Raw genomic sequence first — 20,803 nt, 5'->3', positions numbered from 1 at the left:
TTTTGCAATTTTGCAAAGCTATTCAGCAAAAATGAAGGAGTATCCTTCTGCAAATGAGCAAAGAAAGAAGAAAAAAGAGGAAGATGATATAAAAGTGTCAGCAAGACAAGTGGAGCAGTTAATAACAATCAAATGAAACACTAAATAATAATAATAATAATAATAATGGATTGGATTTATATAGCGCTTTTCGAGACCCTCAAAGCGCTTTACAATACCACTATTCATTCACTCTCACATTCACACACTGGTGGAGGCAGCTACAGTTGTAGCCACAGCTGCCCTGGGGCAGACTGACAGAAGCGAGGCTGCCATATCGCGCCATCGGCCCCTCTGGCCAACACCAGTAGGCAAGTAGGGTAAAGTGTCTTGCCCAGGGACACAACGACCAGGACAGAGAGCCCAGGGATCGAACCGGCGACCTAACCGGTGAATAACTGAATGCTGCTAGTTTAGTCTGGGAGAGACTTGAATGACACATTATTTCTTTTGTTAACCTTAAACATTAGTTACCTTAGCTTAAAAAAAAAAAAAAAAAAAAAAAAAAGATGATAAATAAATAACAAGTTTCAACTTTAATTCATTCATTGTTTAGGAAATTGTTTTCGTACAGTTCCCCGTTGTTAACTGAAAAACTCCTCTACTGGGTTAAGATCAGGTGACTGATTAAACAAACAAAAAAAAAAAAAAAAAAAAAAAAAAAAAAAAGGATCCACTTTGTGACTTTCTACTTTTAAATACTACTTTTATTAGTCCATATACATTATTTTACATAGTGTAGTCGAAATAAGAGACATACAGTAGTACATATGTGAGTCACAGACAATTATAAAAACGGGATTGGCATAAACACATACTGGCTCAACCAGTAGTTTCTTCAATACCACGAACATAATTAAAATGGCACTTGGAATTACACTGAAAGGCTCCACACACATTTAGTTTTCAGCACTTACTACTGACCTGACATATACCGTATGCATTTAAATGTTGACCTCAGTGATCACTGAGCTACAGTTCCTGGAGCTTATTTTCTTTTCACCATGTAATCATAAAAGCATTTAAATTTGTCTGAGAGTTAGATAGTTTTAGTTTTTGACAGGTGACCTAAGATGCTCGTTGCAGTATCTATAACTTGAGATACTGCTTTGTAAGATTTCTTTTGAAACAACACAGTCTCAAAGGGAAAACCTGGTCTTAAAAAAAAAAAAAAAGTGGATTGCACAGAGAGACCTCATACTGGTGAGTCATTTCGGGTTATATCAATATACAGTAGGGACTGATTATGGCCACTGAGCATGGCGCACCTCAGAAACGTAAATATTTGCGTCCTGTATTGTGAATGTTGCTTGTTTTTAGACATGACTCTTCTGAGCGTGCTGTGCCTGTATATCACGTGTGCATGGGAAAATATTAAACGTCTTTCTTTGACATTTTACTCAGCAGAGGCAGGACTGATAGGTGGCTGCTAACATAAAAATAAAATTTAAACATATTAAGCCTTGCATAAAATCAACTTTTATGCATATTGCATAACAAAATTCCAATCTCAAGAACCACACTACTGTAGCTGCTTGCTATGAGAGCGCTGGTGGAATTTGAGCCCACCACAGTTTCTAAAAGACTTTCCACACTGTCCACAGATGTAAGGCTTCTCTCCAGTGTGGATGCGGAAGTGCCTGGTTAAAGCACCAGAATGACGGAAACACTTTGAGCAGACTGAGCAGGTATATGGCCTCTCTCCTGTGTGGATTCGAAGGTGGGTCTTGAGATTCTCCATGCGATTGAACTCTCGGTTGCACACTGTGCAGCGGAAGGGGCTGCAACCCGGTGGGTAAAGCTGCAATCTGGCCCTCTTGCTTCCTGCCACAGGTTGCTGACAGCGTTGCTGGAACCTTAGCTGGCACTGGCCAGTGTGTCGGCGCAACAAGCTGGGCAGATGGAAAGTCTGACCACAGGACTTACAGGCATAGAGGGTAGCTACGGGGTGGTTGAGTTTATGACTGGTTCGAACATTGACTGGGTAAACCTGTGGAGCGGCCTCTGACACAGGAGCTGGTTCGGACAGCTGGAAGATACTGGAGAACTCTGCAGGGAGGGATGGAAGATCTGTGGGCGGTTGAAGGGTGGAGGCTGGGTTTGAAGGATGAGCTGCTGAAAGACATAACATGCAGAGTTAATTACACTGTAGAATAATTATTTAAAAAAATATATTTTTCAATTACACAAACTTCATTAGCCTTAAAGATCAGAATTCATGTAGTACATACATAATACATGTAAACAAATAAGTGTTTTAAGTCAGTAGATTGCTCTATATAAAAACAATGGTCAAACATTTTTTGAATCCTTTAGAATAATCTGAGGAATAATCTGACATTTAGCCGCCTGACTGGAAGTCCAGATGTTAAAATTTTGCATCACTAGACAGTAGGAAAGCATAAATGTTGTGCTGTTTGACTGGCACATGGGTATGAGGCAAATTTTCTATTGCATACTGGGTGTACAACCAATCAATATTATTGATAATGAGAAATTGTCTGTTACTTATATAGAACTTTTGTCCCACTAGCAACTTAGATCATTTTACATTGCAAGCCAATAAACCCATTCATTTCCCTGCACCGCCAACTTTTTGTTTATCTCACATGCACAGATAAACTCAATCCAGCATCGCTAGTTAACTGAACATGTATGTATTTGAACCACGTGAAGAAACTGCTGTATCGGTGCCAGAACACTAAAAACATCCCAAAAATTTCAAACCCAGAATCTTTGTAATGTAAAGTAACAATGCCAACCGAAAAACAAAAACTACTCTGGGTCATGAATGAAAGTATTTCTATCTACCTGAACACAAACAGGAAACTGCTGTTGTTCTTGTATGACTATGATGTCTAATTTAATTATACAAACTCAGGAGATAAAATTATAAAAAATAATCTTTCACTAAGCCCGTATTCTGTCATCGTGTTGGCTGTGCTCAGTCCCAGAAGGGCAGAACTGGCCAAACATTTGTTCTCACTTTCACAATTCCCTATACAGCTTCCTTGGAGCTTGTCCAGCTTCCACTATGGTGGCAGTCAGAATGGACTGTGGGCTGGTGAAGTTAACTGCTGGCACAGAAAGTACTGCTTGTCCTGCTGGTGCGATGATCTGAGGTGTCAGAAAGAATGCTGGTAGGTCTTTCTCTTCACTGATTGCTTTGACATGATGGGATGTGGGAGGTGACTAGAAGTCATCTCCCTCTGTTGCGTCTGATCTGCTGTCATCTCTAGCAGCTGCCAGTGATGCTCCTGTTGTGCTGGCATGGCTTGAGCACTGCTTACTCCTGTAGATGCTTGTCAGACTCGGGGCAAGCTGCAAGCAGCACAGGACTCTGAAGCAGCACTAAGAGTTCCTGCCTCTTCTACATGTTATACCATTAGACAAGCATGTTCTGGTTTATTTCCATCAGCTGAATGTCTGCTCCCTTCATCACCTAAGAGTTCCAAATGCTAAAACTCACAACAATCCCTCAGAATTTAGGACCAACTTGGTTCAATCCCCTTAGCATTCCTTTTTGTGGCAGTGGGAAGAAAAGAGTCTTATATGTTTTCCACTATCTGGAAGTAGCCAGGACACTACAGGTCCCAAACTCACACTACAAGTCATGCTCTCTGCACCTGCCATTTGTTTAGAGCTTAAACCAACTTTTCCTTGTCACCTTGATCCAGTCTCTTGCACAGAGATATAGTTGTGTTTGTCTGCTGGATACTAACATAGAGAGGTGTGATCACACAGCTCTACCAAATCCTCAGCAAGTCTGTCTGTATTTTAGTTATTCACAGCCTATTCAAATGAATAAACAGAAAAGACAATAGCAATGTAAGATATTTACTGTCAAAGACCTTTAACAACATTTTTCTATGCTGTGGATTTAACAAAATATGTGTACACAAGTACTCAGAAATACTATAGATTGGCTCAGTGATGGCATAATTGCATCTATGGCTCAAACATACCACATTAATTAACCTTAGGGGCGATCGTGGCTCAAGAGTTGGGAGTTCGCCTTGTAATCGGAAGGTTGCCGGTTCGAGCCCCGGCTTGGACAGTCTTGGTCGTTGTGTCCTTGGGCAAGACACTTCACCCGTTACCTACTGATGGTGGTCAGAGGGCCCGGTGGCGCCAGTGTCCGGCAGCCTCGCCTCTGTCAGTGCGCCCCAGGGTGGCTGTGGCTACAATGTAGCTTGCCATCACCTGTGTGTGAATGGGTGGATGACTGGATATGTAAAGCGCTTTAGGGACTAGTAAAGCGCTATATAAATACAGGCCATTTACCATCTAAATTGCATTACAATTGCTTCATTTGAGATTAAACTATTTTAATTACATCGTAAGTGGACTTACACATATAATTTAAGCACAACTTTAATGCTTGTTAATGCTAAGTAAAATGAACAGCTAATCATTTTGCACCCAGTGAAATAGCACATGGTGAGTTGGCATATAGTCCATCTACCAGTTTTAATAGTAATTTCGGAAACAGACAATAATTTCCCATAATGATCAAATCTAGCTGCAAATGTGACTGGCCTGCAGCTCCAAAAATGACAAAAATTTCCCTGGATGATCTTTCAGCAACTTGATCACAAGGAAAAATGTCTATTTACTCTTGTTGATTCCACATTTCTAAATCTGAATATTGGAAACGTCAGTGCAGTACATTTGTAAAACTAAACAATTCATGAGAGAAGGCTCTGCAATGTGTTAACTGTGTTTACAGGCCTGGGTTTTTTTAAGCCCTCTTGAATCTCAAACATTTTACCCTCCCATGAGGTAAATGCAGTTTCAAAGACTTTTCCACTTTAGGTGAGTATGTCATTGTTAGATATTGCAAATCTGATCTTAATTTCAACCTTATTTGTTGTAACAGAGGGAATACTTTGTGGCAGTTTTCGCTCTTACCCTGATCGAGCCCATCGCTGGACAGCTGAGAGTTTGAATCTTGGCTCTGAATATCCTGCACTTCTGGTTTCCACTCCAACATTTTGGACTGGACTCCAGATATACTCTCCAGGCTAAAATCCTCCACTTTAAAGGAATCCAAACAGCAAGAGGAACCATGCGTTTCCTCTTCTGGCTTCTCCTGCTTTACAGTAACCTGAGTAACCAGCTCTCGAGTGGATTTGCCAAGAACGCTGGGAAGTGGTGGTGAGATGCCATCTTGAGCTGCTTGGTTTGGACATACTGGGTTCATACGTTCGATCTTCACCATACAAACGCGAGAAATCTCTTCAGTTACCTCTGCAAATAAAGAGCATTTAATGATTTCTTTTAAATTAGAAAACTAAGACAATTTTTCCATACATTATAAAATAAATTTAAAGTCAGCCTTCTATGGAGCTTGAGCACAGTACCTTTGCAACTGTTTCCAAAAACAGTTACTTTAAAAACAGAACTCAAAACAGATGTGAGGATCCAGAACTTTATGTTTGGAAATCATTACAGCGTTAGCCTCTTTTCTCTCTAGTCTGAAACCATCAGGCATGTAATCAGGGCACAGGTCAAAAGCCAGAATCAGAATACTTTAATCCCAGAGGAAATTATGTGGTCACAGTTGCTCCAAGATAGTTTATTTTGTTACTGTTCTTACTAAATGAAATAATACCATATGTTACAAATATAACAACATAGCTCTTATTATAATTATCCCAGTATATTACACAAAATTAAATATATATATGGTTCACACCGAGGTGCCCTTCGTATCATAATCCCACACAGCAAAATCTCCAGTGTTAAATTAACGCTAGAGAGTGTCTATATGGGTCCACACCTCTGAGTGTTAAATACAACACTGTTGAGTGTTAAATTAACACTTTTGACAGTGTTATATGTTTAAAAGTAACCTAGTCAGTTTTGAAAATTAACAATGGCTAACACTGAGCAGTGCTGATTTTCTAACACTGGAAAATATCCCAGTGTTAGAAAATCAGCACTGGAGATTTTGCTGTGCACAAACATCTGGTGTGGCACAGATCTTTGCACTTGGTGGATTCACACACAAACCAACAGGTATATTGTTTAAGTCTTTGCATTGGCCGCAATCTTAACTGTGTTAAAATAAATAAATAAAAATTAAAATAGCAAAAAGGTGACTGTTTGCACTTCAGCAATCCTGCTAGTAAAACATTGTTGTTAAAACTGTGCATCACTGGTTTCACACTTGTCTACAAAACGTGTGAAAAATGTTCATCCCCATGCATTAACAGTTTAGCTGTTAGTTTCTGTGCACACATCGTGATCTAAATATAACTAGGATGCTGAGGCAATTACTGGGGCAGTAATGAAAGAGAACAAGTCTCACAAGTACCTCTAGTGCATCCATCGTTCGCCTCATTTTCTGGATCTGAAGCTGCGTCATTTATTCTCTCTTCCTCGCGCGATCTGCGCTCGTCGGGTCTTCTCAAATGTAGATCGTGGGTGTCACGAGGCTGATGCGCTCCACTGTGACCCGCAGGGGTAGTGTCACCTCTGACCTCTGTGCGGCTGAGCACACTGCCCACAGCACTTGTGCTTATTTGACTGCAGTTGGGGTGTGGCGGTTGATCGGTGTATTTTATGGCACCGAAGAGCTGATTTGTAGTAAGAGGGCTTCCACAGTTCTCCTCTCTGCGCGCAGAGTCCAGCTTAGCTTCGGCTCTCTGCAGCCTTTGTTTGAGGGACTCGTTTTCTCGTCGTATCTCTTCATAGATGTCGCTCGTCACCTGACCTGCCACAAGCTTTTTCACCTCGCGAACCGCGATCTCCACGGCCACTTCAAATGCTCCGTGTATGGCAGCTACAAGCTCCTCTTGAAAGGACAGCGCAGCGTCCGCGCTGGTTTTGTTTGTTACGCACGGTCGCTCTTTGGTCCCAAACAGCTGCGGCTTCATGGTGCGTTTAACGACCCACTAACGCTGTGCAATGACTTAATATTAAAACCCCTGATGAGCACGTGATTTCCCCAATAATGGACCCCTTGTACTGATGGAGCTCGTTTATAAGCAAAGTGAGAGGTTTTACTTCCGCCAACAATTGCTTATGTGCCAACTAGTGGTCCAAACGGCGAAGTGCATCACTTTGTTGGTAAAAAAAGAAAAAAAGGACAAAGTACAACTGAGAAACCTAAATTTATTATCTCAGCAACGACTGAAATATCTGAAATTATGCTCTTTTAAGGGCAAGCACAGGTGTAACGACTGCTCCTGGGACGTCTTCCATCAGTCACGGGTTTTGTAATGGTCTAGGCGGGAAAGAATCCAACCAGAAGGCCCTAGGATGGCCAGAGACATCACCATCAAGACAAAGGCAGATTGCTGCAGAACAACAACATGTTACTTCTGTTACCACCAGTCAAAATTTGTAACATATTCAACAGACATGGAATTAGCGTCTACTTACGACAGCGCCTATTTTATCTTTGGGCGGTTTGCCATGGATGTAAGTTGCTCTTTGTTGAATACCTGACCCGGGTATAAGAACCCGGCCAGCTTTTAATCCAGCAAAAAGCCCACGCATGTTTGGTCTTGAAAGGAAACGCTGGTCACACGCAAGAGAAATAACCACCAGGCGTTTTATGAGTTTTTAAAGAGATCTCCTCACACGCCTGCTAATTGGTCTTAATTAGGTGCTCTACACCTGCTGTAGAAAACGAGCTTTGTTTTTTAACGTCAGCGACATCCTGAAAGTAAATAGTTAAGGTATTTCGAGCAAGTTAAGCTAGAATCTTGGATCTACTAAATGCTCGTTATCTTAAGTAAATGGTTAACTTTTAAAATCTGTCCTTTTCCTGTTGACGATCACATTAAACTCTAAATTCAGGGTTTGGGTCTTCCACAGTCACAGTGCTTCCTTTTATCAGTGTTTATAAGCATATACAGTTTGATGTACTTCTGTTTTATTTAAATTACAATCAACCTCCTACACGGTAAAAATAAATAAATAAATAAAAAAATGGAGCGTTATGAGTTTATATAAGTCAGGGCCGTATGAGAGTATATGAATAAAAAACTTTACATTACCTCTAAACCAGCCATTGCTAATTGCTACCTTTCCACCAGGCTTCTTGCCGAATGGTAGGAACAATGGGTCACGTGGTATGTGCTATTAAATGATGTTGAACGTCTGAACAGAGACTGGATAACGGCAGTAATTTCAGTGGCTTTAATCGTAGGAGGTATTAGCTTTAGTTCAGCTTGTCTAAAATAAGTTAATAATGGCGCACTCACTTTTTTTACAGGTAAAATTGCTTTGCGTGGGTTTTATTAACGACTTCACTTTATTAATCTCATTAATAACAGGAAGGTATAGATAGAAGTACCACTGAAATTTCGTTGACGGAAGAAATGGGAGAAATGCATAAAAGAGGCTTGAAATAAACTTATCAAATAAGACAGTTATGATGCCTCAGACCATTTTGATCTATTCAATATTCTTCAGGAGATCCTGAAGCTCATGCTCAAGCAATGCACTCATGTTCAGCTCTCATGCATAGATACCTGTAAGGTTAATTAGACGGCTATTTAGAATTTTAAGACAAAATAACCCCGCTTTTAATCTCGCCACATGGATTTGTGCGAGATTAAAAGCACAAATCCATGTGGTGGGGTTAATGTTTGCTCTGTTGGTTATTGTTTTTCTTTTTGAATGCTACAGGCGGACTCTTGCTGTGAGGTGAGCGCACAAACACTAACGTCACTAATGGATTAGCCTACTCTTTGATTATTCCTTTACGTTCCTCGTGACACCGCGTGCCACTGACGCGCCCCTGTGAAGTGGGTCGGCTGGGCATTAGCCGGTGTGAAGGTTACACTTTGGATGCCGGTTCATTAATCAGGTTGTCTGTCTACTGGCCTAGTGCATACAGTTGTCTCACTCAGACTGAAGGTAAGCACCCTTATTATTGCATTTGTAGTTTACAGTTATATTTGGGATACACTGTCAAGATGATAATGGAGAATTATTTGATGTAGATTTGGGGCTTTTGATGCTTTAGATATGACATGGAGACTGGCTGTCACAACAATGTGACGCATAGAACTATTAGGCTGTGAATAGCCTATGAAACTTCCAATTTCCTTATCAGTTCTCATCAGCCAAAACAAAAGCAAAAAAGCAAAAAGCTAGCCTAATCTTAAAAATACCAGTTTCTCCTGAAACAGCAAAAAGACCTGAAGTCACCCACTTCAAACATGAGGTGGTGTTTTGTTAATGTTTTTTTTTTTTTAAAGATACACATGCATGTTTTTTGAAAGCCTACAGGGGGCTTGAACACATGTTGTCATGATTTAGCAAAAAATACAAAATTCTGTCGTTTTCGTCTTCTCAGATTTATTCTTTTTCAGGTTTTACTTAATACAATTAAACAATTAGAAAATCTGACTTTTTATGGCCCAGTTAAGTCACTGAAAAAATATATTGGTAAGAGAAATTTGCTATTTGCAGTCCCACATAAGTGTTTTCACATGGATGTGTGCAAGTACATGAGTTTGTACAATGTGTAAGTTGTAATGTGCCCAACAAACTCCCTACATACTGTACTTAACCCAATACCCATGAGTAATGAGATAAGAGTTTGTCAGACAAGGATGGTGTTGGTAAATAGTTTTTTTGGCTCCAGTCATGGAAATTGTCTGCTGGATAAAAGCTTGTGGTTGTGATCTCTTTATCCTTATCCTTATCCTTAGTTTGACCAGGTTAGTCTCTCTCCTTTTAATTCTCTCTCTTTTACCTTATCTTCCAGACTCTCAGCAGTGCCCGTACATTGGGTTCACATCATCATCCTCGTGCCCTTATATAACAACCCAGAAATTCTCCAACCGTGTGACATGGCAGATTCCCTGGAATCCAGCTCCAGTGAGGAAAGTCTCCTTATGCAGTGGAACATTTCCAGTCGACGCAGCCGAAAGTCTGGATGCTCTAACATTTTTACAGGCTTGAACATGCATCAGCTACACAGGCTGTTCAGAATGTCAGGGGAGAGAAATGCTGAGCATCGGGCGAAGCTGGTGTGGCAGGGGATAGATGACGATATGCCAGGAGCAAATGAAGAAAAGGATGAGAAAGAAGGGGAAGAAACAGGGCTGGCCGAGGCCTTGGTAGGACTGAGAGTCCGAGCAAGGAATAAAGCAGGAATCAGAGTCGAGGGACGGAAAGATCACAAGTGGAACAGAGCACTGGGATATCTCAGGTTTGTGTCTGTTTTGTCTTTTCCTACACAAAATAAGAAAAGACAGGATGTGTGAAGATAATGATTTTAGATTTTATTTGTAGAAAATTGTTTCCCCCTCGTATCAGTAATACTGTCACCAGTTAAACTTTGGGTTACACAAGCTCCTGCCTAAATGCAGCAAACAATTGTCATGTGTCTAACAAACTCATTTTAACCTCACATGACTGTGTGTTCCCCTGCATTCTGTCACACACACACACACACACAGTCATACATCTGTTTCTACATTCCTCACTGAGATGAAATAAGAGTTCTTAGAGTAATAATAAAGTCTCACAGCGTGGTGAAGGTCGGCGACAGAGTGGTGCAGTATTAACAGAATTACTCAGTGTTACTTCTTTGACAACGCTGTGAGCTAAAGTTGTGAAACTCTGTTTGACTGTATAGTTCAGCTTGTTTTCTCATGCTAAATGTCTAATGTGACAATTTATTTTTGACACTTTTTTGTATGCCACAAATGACATATTCATTTCACTTGCTGAAAGGCTTTTTTTCTATTTCTGGAGAAATAAAGAGACATTGTAACTTTATTCTGTTCTACAACCATAAAGTAAAAGTAATTGTCAATAACGTTTTTACTTGTTACGTTGTAATTTAACTTCTTTTCCATGTGGCAACCTACAAATTTTCTTTATGGCTGTTCTCTCATTGTAGCTCGTCTGTGGCTATATTTCTGCTTTAGAGTACCATACACATTAGTATCAAACCATCAGGCCAACTGCAAAGGAATTAGAATTTTAGAATATAAACAGCAAATGAAATGTTCAGATCCTCAAATTATAATGTGTCTTTGTGACAGTGTATTTAACTGCCTAACCAAGAGTTATTTATCTTTGTTCCAGGATTAAGGAGCCATTATCTGACTTTAGTGCTGATGATGAAGAAACCACTAAAGCTCCAAGTGCAGGAGAATTTCTGTTGCCAACTGAGGAAGACATCTCAGATAGTCAAAATCCCTTCAAACCTTCATCATGGAGGTTGGGGGTGACAAGGCTTGAGGACGCCAGAGACTCTGAACGTTACCTTCATCGCATCCTCTATTAAAAACTAGATTTTGGATGAAGATGCAACAAAACTGAAGGCTGATTTTGTTTAGAAGTACGCGCTTCTGCTATCATGCACTATACGTATTAGACACTAGCACAACTTTATGAACTGTGGTAAATCTGCATGCAAATTAAAGGACAATCTATTATAGGAAATTCAAATGTGTGTCTACTCACAAAGAGAGTTGTTGGAAAGAGGCTAGAATGAACAGTTTTATTGTTGTTGTTGTGGTTTTTTAATGAGCTGTTCTGTACACTACAATTCTTATACACAGAGTGAAATATTTTTGAATAAACAGAGGGAAATACTTTTATATGGATATTTCAATGTGTCACAGAATATCAAAGCAATCATAAATTTAAAATAAATAGTTAGCGGTGAAATGTACATCCATCCATCCATTCGCTTCCACGTATCCTTTTCAGGGTCGTGGGGGGCGCTGGGGCCTATCCCAGCTGTCATAGGGTGAGAGGTGGGGTACACCCTGGACAGGTCGCCAGTCTGTCACAGGGCCAACACACAGGGACAGACAACCATTCGCACTCACATTCACTCCTGCATTCACACCTATGGGCAATTTAGATTGATCAATTAACCTACCCCCACAAACTGCATGTCTGAAATGTACATATAAATAATAAAACAATTCACTCACATTCATTTCAAACCCTGGATTAGCTTTTCAGCAACAGAAAAAAAGGTACCATATTGTAAAGTTGCCTATTTACAACACACTAGCATGAATTTACAGTTAGTTCTAGCCATCTGGTAAATTTAAATACAACATTCTCTATCTGGTTGCTAAATCTTAGTTGCTAAATTCCCCAATATATTTACCAGCTGGGTGCTAATTGTGTTTGTCGATGGGTGGTGGAGAGAGTGTACTGTGGGTTGATCAGTGCTCTTTTCTGCAAACAAGTGCGATGCTAACCCAGAGAATAAGGGGACAAAGGAGAATGAACCAAATCATTAAAACTGGCAGTGAAAACAATGAATAAATCAACAAGCTGAAGAAAGTTGGGTGGTTACTGTGGGTTTGTCACTACGTGTGACAAACCCACGATGCACACCAGGGTTGGAACCTGATTACAGAACTGCTTTAATTCTTCGTGAAATAGATTCAACAAGGTGCTGGAAATATTCCTCAGAGATTTTGGTCAGTATTGACATGATAGCATCACACAGTTGCTGTGGCTTTGCATGCACATTCATAATGTGAATTTTCCATTCTACTGCAATGCAGAGGTTGCTTGTTGGAGAACTGGTGACCGTGGAGGATATTAGAGTACAGTGAATTCATTGGCATGTTCAATAAACCTGTTTGAGATTATCTTAACTTCATTACATGGGATGTTGTCTTGCTGGAAGCAGCCAACAGAAGATGGGTACACTACTCAGGTAGGCTGATTCCCCAAAAGATCCCCCACTCCATTACACCAAGTTTGAGTCGCCAAATTCTGACCCCACTATCCAAATGTTGCATCAGAAAAAGCAACTCATCAAACCAGGCAATACTTTTCCAATCTTCTCCTGTCTCTCTCAGTTTCCTCTTCTTTGAAGCAGTGGCATGTGGTTCGGTCTTCTGCTGCTCTAGCCCATCGGCTTCAAGATTCAGCAGTCAGCAGTCTGGCCATTCTCCTCTGACCTCTGGCACCAGCAAGGCATTTTCGCCCAGAGAAATGCCGCTCACTGCCATGCTCTGTAAACCCAGATGATTGTGTGGAAAAAAAAAATCTGGCACCAACAACCATGCTACGTTCAAAATTACTTAAAATAACCTTTATCCCCCATTCTGATGCTCAATTTGGACTTCAGCAGGTCGTCTGTTCTATGTTTATATGCACGATGAGTTGCTTGCCTGCGATTGGATAATTAGTTATTTGCATTAAAAAACAGTTCAACAGTGAAGTGGTCCTGATTTTATATCAACTGTCAACAGAAAAGGATACTGAGCATAGCACTGAGTCTTAATTAAGAGTGGAACAATTTTAAAGACAAGGCCAAAATGCAAAATAGACTTCAAAAGTGCTGCCTGTGGTTCCCTCTCCATGCAACTCGATACGCATGAATAACTGTTGTCAGATTAAAGTGTGCTAGTCCGGTGTTAAAGGTTGTTCAGTTAAAAAATTCAGTGCAAATCCAACAGAATAATAAAGTTTATTATTTGTTCATGACTCAGTCATGATTAAAAAAAATTTTCTATCCATTAAAAAAAAAAAGAAAGAAAAAAAGCCATAAACTGAAAGTATAGTTTTGAAAAACTAACAAACTTTAGTTCTGCTTGAACATGAGCAAATTATTCTTGCACTTCTTATTTTTTGATTGTACATGTACAATGACAATAAAGGGCTGTTCTATTCTTTTGTATTGTAATAAAATCAATTATAATCAACAGTCACAAACGCACAAATCGCCTGTATTAATGGAATATGTTTTAATTATAATCTGTCATTAAATATTACATACAAATTATACAGTGCATTACATTTCATGTCAGTTCAATACAGCAGAAAGTTACTTCTTTGTTTACTTAGGTCCACCTTGGAGACAGAAAATCAACTCAAACCAAGAGTCCAAAACAAAAGGAGCTGATGGACGAGCAACCACCACTCCCCTTTGTTTAGTTGCAGATGCAGTAATTTTGTTTTCTTCACCAAAGACTCAATTCCTCAGAGGGAGTAGACACATTAGACGAGCCACTCAAACTCACACTTACCTTAACTTAACAAACAGTTAAGTTCTTAAACCAAAAGTACCTCAGCTTTTCTACATCAACCAAGATGACTTGCAGATCCTGATCTTAGGAGGAACCATGTGAAACCAGTTCACATGGTCGATGTTCATTGTGTAAAGGCATGCACACCACTGAGTGCCTGTTTCCTGAATCTGTCATACTTGGTCACAATGAACACTTCTCTTATTTGTTAAAAAATAAAGTAAAATAAAATAATGATTTAGTGGCACAACTGCTTTCACCAACCCGGGGTTTTGAACTTTGTGGGAGGGAATATACATGTGGATATTGAAGGATGAGAGATATGGAAAAAAGCAAACAAAACATGGACTTCAACACTTCCCATAAAAAACAACAACATGAGAGGCTTCTGACGAGTGTGCGTGAACAAACATTGTGTGCACCCAGGATTCCAACAGAACAGTCACCTCACTGAAATCTTTCACAAGAAGGTACAAAATCTTCATCACATCATCAGTTTTTAAGCTGACCTCCACAAAAGGCACATAAGTAAAACAGGGAAGATACGTTATGAAATTCTTCCTCTTTTGGCCGCTTCTTAACATTCACCAACTCACACTCTGCTACTGAATTATCCATAAGGAAAGGATGGGAGATGTGAGGACTAATTCCATTTCAAGGAAAAAAAAAAAAATTAAAACCTGTGCCCTCAGGTTCTGTAGTGTCCTTCATCCAAACACTAATGTTCTCAATTGCTTTTCTCGCTCCAGCTCCTTGTTGTTTCTCTTCTTCTGCTTCTTTTCTACCACCAGGTGAAGAAGGGTCTCCTGCTCTGGAAACTCTGCGTGTAAGACTCACTGTTTGCTCTCTGAGGAGCTCTGGCTGTTTCAACAATTACTGGAGGCATCTGGACCAACTGGAGGGGTGTTTTACCATCTTTCAGGGCTTGGCACAGGTTCAAGATCTTGGGATGCAAATTGAGAGGTTTGTCACATCTTAAACTCATACATATATTAAGAATCATTTCCCACTTTTTGTCCTCACCATTAGGTTTTGCTGTCTAGACAGACAATTTCAGAAACGACAACTCACCTGTCCCCTCATAACAGCTACTTGTCTGTGAAACTGTCCTCTGTCAAAACCAGGATCTTTCTGTGAGACACAGTAGATAACATGTATATACCATAGCCATCCTCTCCATCCTTGTTTTCACTTCAAACTTCTCTCACTTACATCAGTCTATGCCACAAAAATTAATGATGACTTGCCTTAAAGAGTTCATAGAGGTCCTCTTCTAGGTCTTTGATGAAATTTGGGTCACTGAGTTTAGGAAGCACTATCTCTCTGATTTCCTGAGAGAAAGGAACTTTGGCCTGGGGAAGCCACGCCCAGTAAAAGGGGTCTGTGATTGGACAAGGAAACATTCTAATTGAATATATTGCTTGTAAAGAGCTCAGCAATTATTTGTGAAATCAAAACGAAGAGAAAATTAATTAAAACCTAATGAAACAAGCAAAGATACAGTCAATGTATATAAAATGTACGTACTTATAAAAAGGAAAAATAAAAAGCTCTTTCTTTTTCTCAAGGGAAGAATAATGTTCTTAAGTTGAACAATGAGTGGTTTAAACGGTGCTTACAAGCTCTCCAGGAGTCAGGGTGTTTCAGGGGGAATGCTAGGCCGTTGTCTATGGCTGCCAACTTGATGATAGGATCCTTTACTACCACCCAGTCTGTGTCCTGGACAGATAAAAACATAAATATAACAAATACATATTTAACTACTGACCTTTTCGGGAGAAAGCATTTGGCCTTCACAATGCAGAATGAGCAAAAACAATAACAAAAAAAAAAATTAACAATATTAAAATTGCAATGTTTAGCATTTTTCACGTATCCATCCATCCATTTTCATCCACTTATCTAATTCACTGTTGAGACATGGGTTGTAACTCTTCCAGCTGTCACTGGGCACAAGGCAAAGTACAGCCCGAATGCATCGCCAGTCTATTGCAGGGCTAAAAGAGAGGGGCAACCACTGACTGTTGCATTAACACCTACGGCTGATTTAGGATAACCACTTAACCTGACATAAACATCTTTGGACCGTAGCCAGAGAACCCAAGAAGATTAAAGCAGGCACGGGGACAATAAACAGGCTGGTCCACAGCTGGTTAATGGTTTGGAACCCAGGACCTTATTACTGTGAGGCAACAGCATGCCACTCTCATTCTTCATATGTTAACGATTCATTTATTTATTGCAAATATATGAACAGATTCTCATTTAATTCTAACAGGGTTGATTCACTGAGGGACCTTCACTTGATTTTGTTGCTCAAAAGCGAGACGTCTTTTTTCTTGCTAATGTAAGCTAATGCTAGCTCATCTGCTAATACCGATACTGATTTTTGGTGATTTAAAAATTGGATATATCGGTAATCTATATCAACATCGATAATTTTTATTTCCTTTCAGATACATGAAACATAGACAGATTTCCATAAAATCTGTTATGTTTAGTTATTTATGTGTCCTTACTAAGATAATGAAACTGCAGTTAAAAAATAATATTGTTTTTAGGTTAGCAGCAAGTCTGCCTGACTACAACAATGTTGTAGCATCCAACTGCAATAATCAAACAGCACTTTAAGAGACATCTGCCTTTCTCCATCTGCATGCTACAACATGAAACAATACTAAGACCACATCCTGTACTACTACATTCATGTTCTCAGCCTCACTGTAGTTTAGACTGAGCAGTAGGTTATTGTCTTTTATTTTATAAAAAGAATAAAAAGATGCTCAGATCAGCTGGTTGGTTGATGTTTGTGTGGGAAACATGTTTTGCCTACAGGAAAAATGTAAATCGCTACCTGTGCTTTTCCTGACAGTTATATTTTAATTAGCATTTCTGAAAATTAATATTACAACTCTAAATGTATTTGCACTTAAGCTTTCGTGTGTGTGTTTCTCACCCGGTTTCCAACAGTGTCCATGGGACAGTCGTACTTCAGCAACCAGTTGTCATTTCCCCGGTCTGGGGTGCAAAAAATATTCAAATTCAGATAAACCCAATCCTAACCAAAGCAGCACTACACGCTCTGCAATGAGCACAATAAATGTTTTCAACAGTGATAAATGAGTTCACTCTGCTTCGTTTACTTACGGTTGTGAGTACGTACCTGTATTCCTGATAATATAATCGAGGACTACGAGCCGCTCAAACTGCAGCTGGAGCTGCCGGTTGGTGTTTTCGGGCAAAGGCTCTGCTTCAAACCTTCGCAGCCAGAAATCTGCATCCTTGTATCCCTCAACAAAGAGCTGAAAAGAACCGACCTGTTGAAGCAGAAAAAGTACTGCAAATTAGAGATTTTCTGATAGATTTCGAAATCATTTTCCCAAGAAAGTTAAAAAGCCTACAACTCTTCATCTGAAATGACCTAAAATGGTATTTTATCCCTGGGAGTTTTTTTTAATATTTATGTGGGTTGATGACCAAACATAGATATTGTGTCCACTACAGCTAAAACGGCATTTGATTTTATAAGCTAATCAATAATGATGAACATGATTATTTCATGAGAAACAAGCTTAAATCTCTTGATGAGAGAAACTGAACATTTCATAGAAATGTAAGAATACATTTAAGAATATTTGTAGAATAATAAACAAATTAATAACTGAATAAAATGACTTGCATAAAACCAATGTACCAGATTACCTTGGGTGGCAGTCCAATCCTGTGAAAGCGCTGGCCCACTTTAGGCACCTTCTCCAAAGCTAGCCTTTTTCCTCGAGACTTGACCCTGTCTATGGCACTATAGTTGAATGTTTCACTTGCCAAATACACCACCTAAAAGTAGAAATTCTGATTAAAAAGAGGGAAAATTTTTTCTTTACTGACCTTTGTAATGTGAAGACACTGCCCTGAGAGTTTATACCTTGGTCCTGGGAACAATATTGAGCTCCAGTTTCTGATCAACCAGACTGGCCCCAGCTTCTGAGAGGTAGCCCTGGTTCAGGACCAAACAGTCACGGCCAAAACAGCACGGACAACACAGTTTCTGGAGCCACTTGGTCCACTTGGGATTCAGCTGCCCATAGGGCTCTTCATTTTTAGGTTTGAACACACCAATTATCTTCTGCAAAGGGAGACAGAATGGAAGAAAAATAAAATAAATTGCAGATAAAGTGGCCCATGCAGAGAAGATAGAGTAAGAAGGGCAGGTTTACATATATGTATGAGACAAACAGTAAAATTCAAAGACAATGTGTTTCTTTTTTGTTTTGTTTTTTAAATCTGACACCAACACAGAATAGAGAATAACAGAAAGCAGAATTATCCTGTAGTTTAAATAATAAAAGCCATTAACAACATGAACTGAAATTGTATACTGAAACCATATTATGGCTGAAATGAAACTAGAACCTTTAAACTTATTTTAAAAGCTACACAGGATGACAGTTTCACAGGATAGGCAAAAGGCAGATTTTTGGTATGGTGGTTATAATTCTTTATAGAAGTCACATGTTACATTACATGGTGCGTATAGTGTATCTCATGCGGCAATTACAACATAAACCTTGGTCACTGAAGAGTTATATCCTCACAGGGAGCAAGCACATGACTACTAATCACGGTAGTGACTAAGGAAACTGGAGAGGTGGAGAATGGGAGGTGAATGGGAGCAGCAGGTCACTGGATAAAAACCTCACACATTCAGCCTTAACAAGCAGCACAATAAAGCTGGTGTGATTAGACGGAAAATGCATTTGTGTGGATCCATCTCAGATGCCTTGAGGCACACTTCTCTTTTCTTAAACAACTTAACACACTGGGAGAAACTGGGAGGAAGGTGTCAGTGAGCTGCTCAAGCTGGCTCCAATCATGAAACTTTAGAGTATCATCTGAAAAAAAAAAAGAAGCCTAAAAATCATGTATGTTATTTGAATATGTGTTGCTGTCACCGGGACAGCTGGTCAGATACAGAGTCGCTAACAGATTACTTACACTAGCTGGGATGTAGATAATGAACATGTGTCAACACACTTACAGTAACAATGGTGATGAAAGCATTTTAGAAGAAAGCAAGTAATTTGTTATAGGAGTTTTGCAATTGGTATATAACATTCATAATTTTGGTTGAAGACAGATATATTTGTTGGAAGCGGCCTGCAGTGTGTGTCTTATTTAGGGTGCGCTGATGTGCAATGCATAACCTAAAAAACAGCATCAGTGTGGCCAGTAAAATAAAAAGAATACCCCAGGTCCATTTGGGTTGTGTCTGTGTGTGTTTTTTAATTAACCTATTTTTCACTGATTTGGTGCATAAAGAGTCCTGGCATTACTGGACCTAGTGTTGGAACCACTGACATCTGTGATTATGAGTAATTAAGTCAGAACTAAGTCTACACTGGCACGGACAGTGGTGCACTGGTTACCAATTCAAAGTTCCAACTTCAGCTGGGGTTGCATGCTCGCATGTTGTCACTGTGCCTGGGTTTCCTGTGGACACCTCACCCTTCTGTCACAGCACATTAGGTGATTACAAATTGGTAGTGGAGGTGAAATAGAGGTAAAGTACTTAGAGAAAATAAATATCTGAGAAGAAAACCTGAGCTGAGAAGGAAGGAAAAAACCCTAAAGCCCCTCTTATGGAATCTCGGGCTATGTTTTATTTAAACTTTCTCTGTTGCATTGTATTATTCATATACCAACCTCCAATTCTCTTCAGTATCTGGCTATTCGATTGGATGATAATTAGTTTATCTAGACTTACAGTGTATCTGCAAAGTCATCACGAGGCCTTTCCTGGGACCAAGTAACACTTCTCAAAACACCCTTAAGTGTTTTCAGACAACACCAACAACCTCTCGGGTTTCACAAATCCCTCAAATGACAGGTCAGTTAAGAGGCAGATTTAAGTTAGCAAGTCTTCTTACCCCCTGTGAATCTTTGACAAAATAGCTCCCACTGGAACCCTGATAGATCCTCTCGGGGTAGATCCCCTCCTCTATAGCTCGTTCGGCCTTTCGGATGATCTCCCTGAACTCGGGGTCTTCTGGGAATTCATTCCTGTGCGCCTCCCGTGGCGTGTTTCCACGGTCTCGATCCAGAAGCGGCTGTCTCTCTCGATTGCGCCCCGGACTGCCGGCCGTGATGCGCACCACGGAGCCCGGCGTGCTTCCAAACGCGCCCCGGGGGCTGGTGGGCTCCGTGGGGCAGTAGGTGAAATCACCCGAGTCCCGGAGCGGAGAGACAAGCGGACTCGTCTCGTCCATGACTTGGGAGGTAGACGAGAAGTTCCTTTAACTCCTAATAATGGATGCAGAGAGGAAATAGAAGACCGAAAAGAAAGTGGAATCGATGTTTTGTTAGCTAGCACTGACGCTTGCTAACAAGGAACAAGAAAAAAAAAATCAGATGACCGTCAGCTTCCGGGAAGAGGCGGGACCCGTGAAGTGTTTTGATCTGTAACCAATCAGCGTGCAAATAGCCACTTCAGCAAGCTAATCTGTTGCAGTGATTGGACAGAATAGTTCCGCCCACGGAAAGCACGTGAGAGAAAAGTTAACCCAATCAATTAACCCCACAAAAAAGCCTTTGATAAACACGTCCTGTGTTTTTATCACGGGGCCTTTTTAGGATGTTATCAGACTGGGTTATAACAGTTTTACTTGTAGATGTCGGTAAATTCTGCCAGGCTGATAAAAAAGGACTTATATTTAGATTCAAGTACTGCATGAAAGCGCTTTCAATTTAATTAGGAGAATTAGATAAATCAGTGTCATAATATAATT

The 20,803-nt window shown here is 40.0% G+C and overlaps 3 protein-coding genes across 4 annotated transcripts; 1 reads left to right on the top strand and 2 right to left on the bottom strand.

The window, feature by feature from the left end:
* Positions 1–724: 724 nt before the first annotated feature.
* Positions 725–7,220, bottom strand: LOC113023823 (uncharacterized). 2 transcript variants are annotated; one of them, XM_026170216.2, is made up of 3 exons: positions 6,359–7,220; positions 4,951–5,289; positions 725–2,154 (listed from the first exon to the last, which is right to left on the bottom strand). In XM_026170216.2, the coding sequence occupies exons 1-3, from the start codon at positions 6,918–6,920 to the stop codon at positions 1,562–1,564; spliced, it is 1,494 nt and encodes a 497-aa protein (XP_026026001.1). In that variant the 5' UTR covers positions 6,921–7,220; the 3' UTR covers positions 725–1,561. The 2 variants fall into 2 exon arrangements, with proteins under 2 accessions (XP_026026001.1, XP_026026002.1); XM_026170217.2 differs by having other exon boundaries at positions 725–2,151.
* A 959-nt stretch (positions 7,221–8,179) lies between these two features.
* On the top strand, positions 8,180–11,618 carry avpi1 (arginine vasopressin induced 1). The gene is made up of 4 exons (XM_026170219.2): positions 8,180–8,266; positions 8,683–8,913; positions 9,770–10,216; positions 11,101–11,618. Exons 3-4 carry the CDS (start codon positions 9,855–9,857, stop codon positions 11,300–11,302), a joined length of 564 nt encoding a protein of 187 aa, XP_026026004.1. The 5' UTR covers positions 8,180–8,266; positions 8,683–8,913; positions 9,770–9,854; the 3' UTR covers positions 11,303–11,618.
* Positions 11,619–13,724: 2,106 nt separating this feature from the next.
* On the bottom strand, positions 13,725–20,580 carry pi4k2a (phosphatidylinositol 4-kinase type 2 alpha). Its single transcript, XM_080302740.1, has 9 exons — positions 19,946–20,580; positions 17,944–18,144; positions 17,724–17,855; positions 17,185–17,338; positions 16,978–17,039; positions 15,641–15,740; positions 15,265–15,402; positions 15,093–15,148; positions 13,725–14,964 (listed from the first exon to the last, which is right to left on the bottom strand). Exons 1-9 carry the CDS (start codon positions 20,282–20,284, stop codon positions 14,803–14,805), a joined length of 1,344 nt encoding a protein of 447 aa, XP_080158866.1. The 5' UTR covers positions 20,285–20,580; the 3' UTR covers positions 13,725–14,802.
* Between the last annotated feature and the right edge of the window lie 223 nt (positions 20,581–20,803).

Source organism: Astatotilapia calliptera, chromosome 6 (genome assembly GCF_964374335.1).
Source record: "Astatotilapia calliptera chromosome 6, fAstCal68.1, whole genome shotgun sequence".
Taxonomy (NCBI): Eukaryota; Metazoa; Chordata; class Actinopteri; order Cichliformes; family Cichlidae; genus Astatotilapia; species Astatotilapia calliptera.
Note: the sequence above shows the minus strand (reverse complement) of the source record. Positions and strands in the feature narration are given on the sequence as shown.

Excerpts from the sequence above, each read along its gene's own strand:
- LOC113023823 (XM_026170216.2), bottom strand. The coding sequence starts at position 6,920 with ATGAAGCCGCAGCTGTTTGGGACCAAAGAGCGACCGTGCGTAACAAAC. Across the intron at positions 5,290-6,358 it reads GAACGATGGATGCACTAGAG|AGGTAACTGAAGAGATTTCT; the intron begins GTACTTGTGAGA and ends CTTTATTTGCAG. Across the intron at positions 2,155-4,950 it reads CAGCGATGGGCTCGATCAGG|CAGCTCATCCTTCAAACCCA; the intron begins GTAAGAGCGAAA and ends TATGTCTTTCAG.
- avpi1 (XM_026170219.2), top strand. The coding sequence starts at position 9,855 with ATGGCAGATTCCCTGGAATCCAGCTCCAGTGAGGAAAGTCTCCTTATG. Across the intron at positions 10,217-11,100 it reads AGAGCACTGGGATATCTCAG|GATTAAGGAGCCATTATCTG; the intron begins GTTTGTGTCTGT and ends TCTTTGTTCCAG.
- pi4k2a (XM_080302740.1), bottom strand. The coding sequence starts at position 20,284 with ATGGACGAGACGAGTCCGCTTGTCTCTCCGCTCCGGGACTCGGGTGAT. Across the intron at positions 17,040-17,184 it reads TTATATTATCAGGAATACAG|ACCGGGGAAATGACAACTGG; the intron begins GTACGTACTCAC and ends TTTGCACCCCAG. Across the intron at positions 15,741-16,977 it reads TGGACACTGTTGGAAACCGG|GACACAGACTGGGTGGTAGT; the intron begins GTGAGAAACACA and ends TTATCTGTCCAG.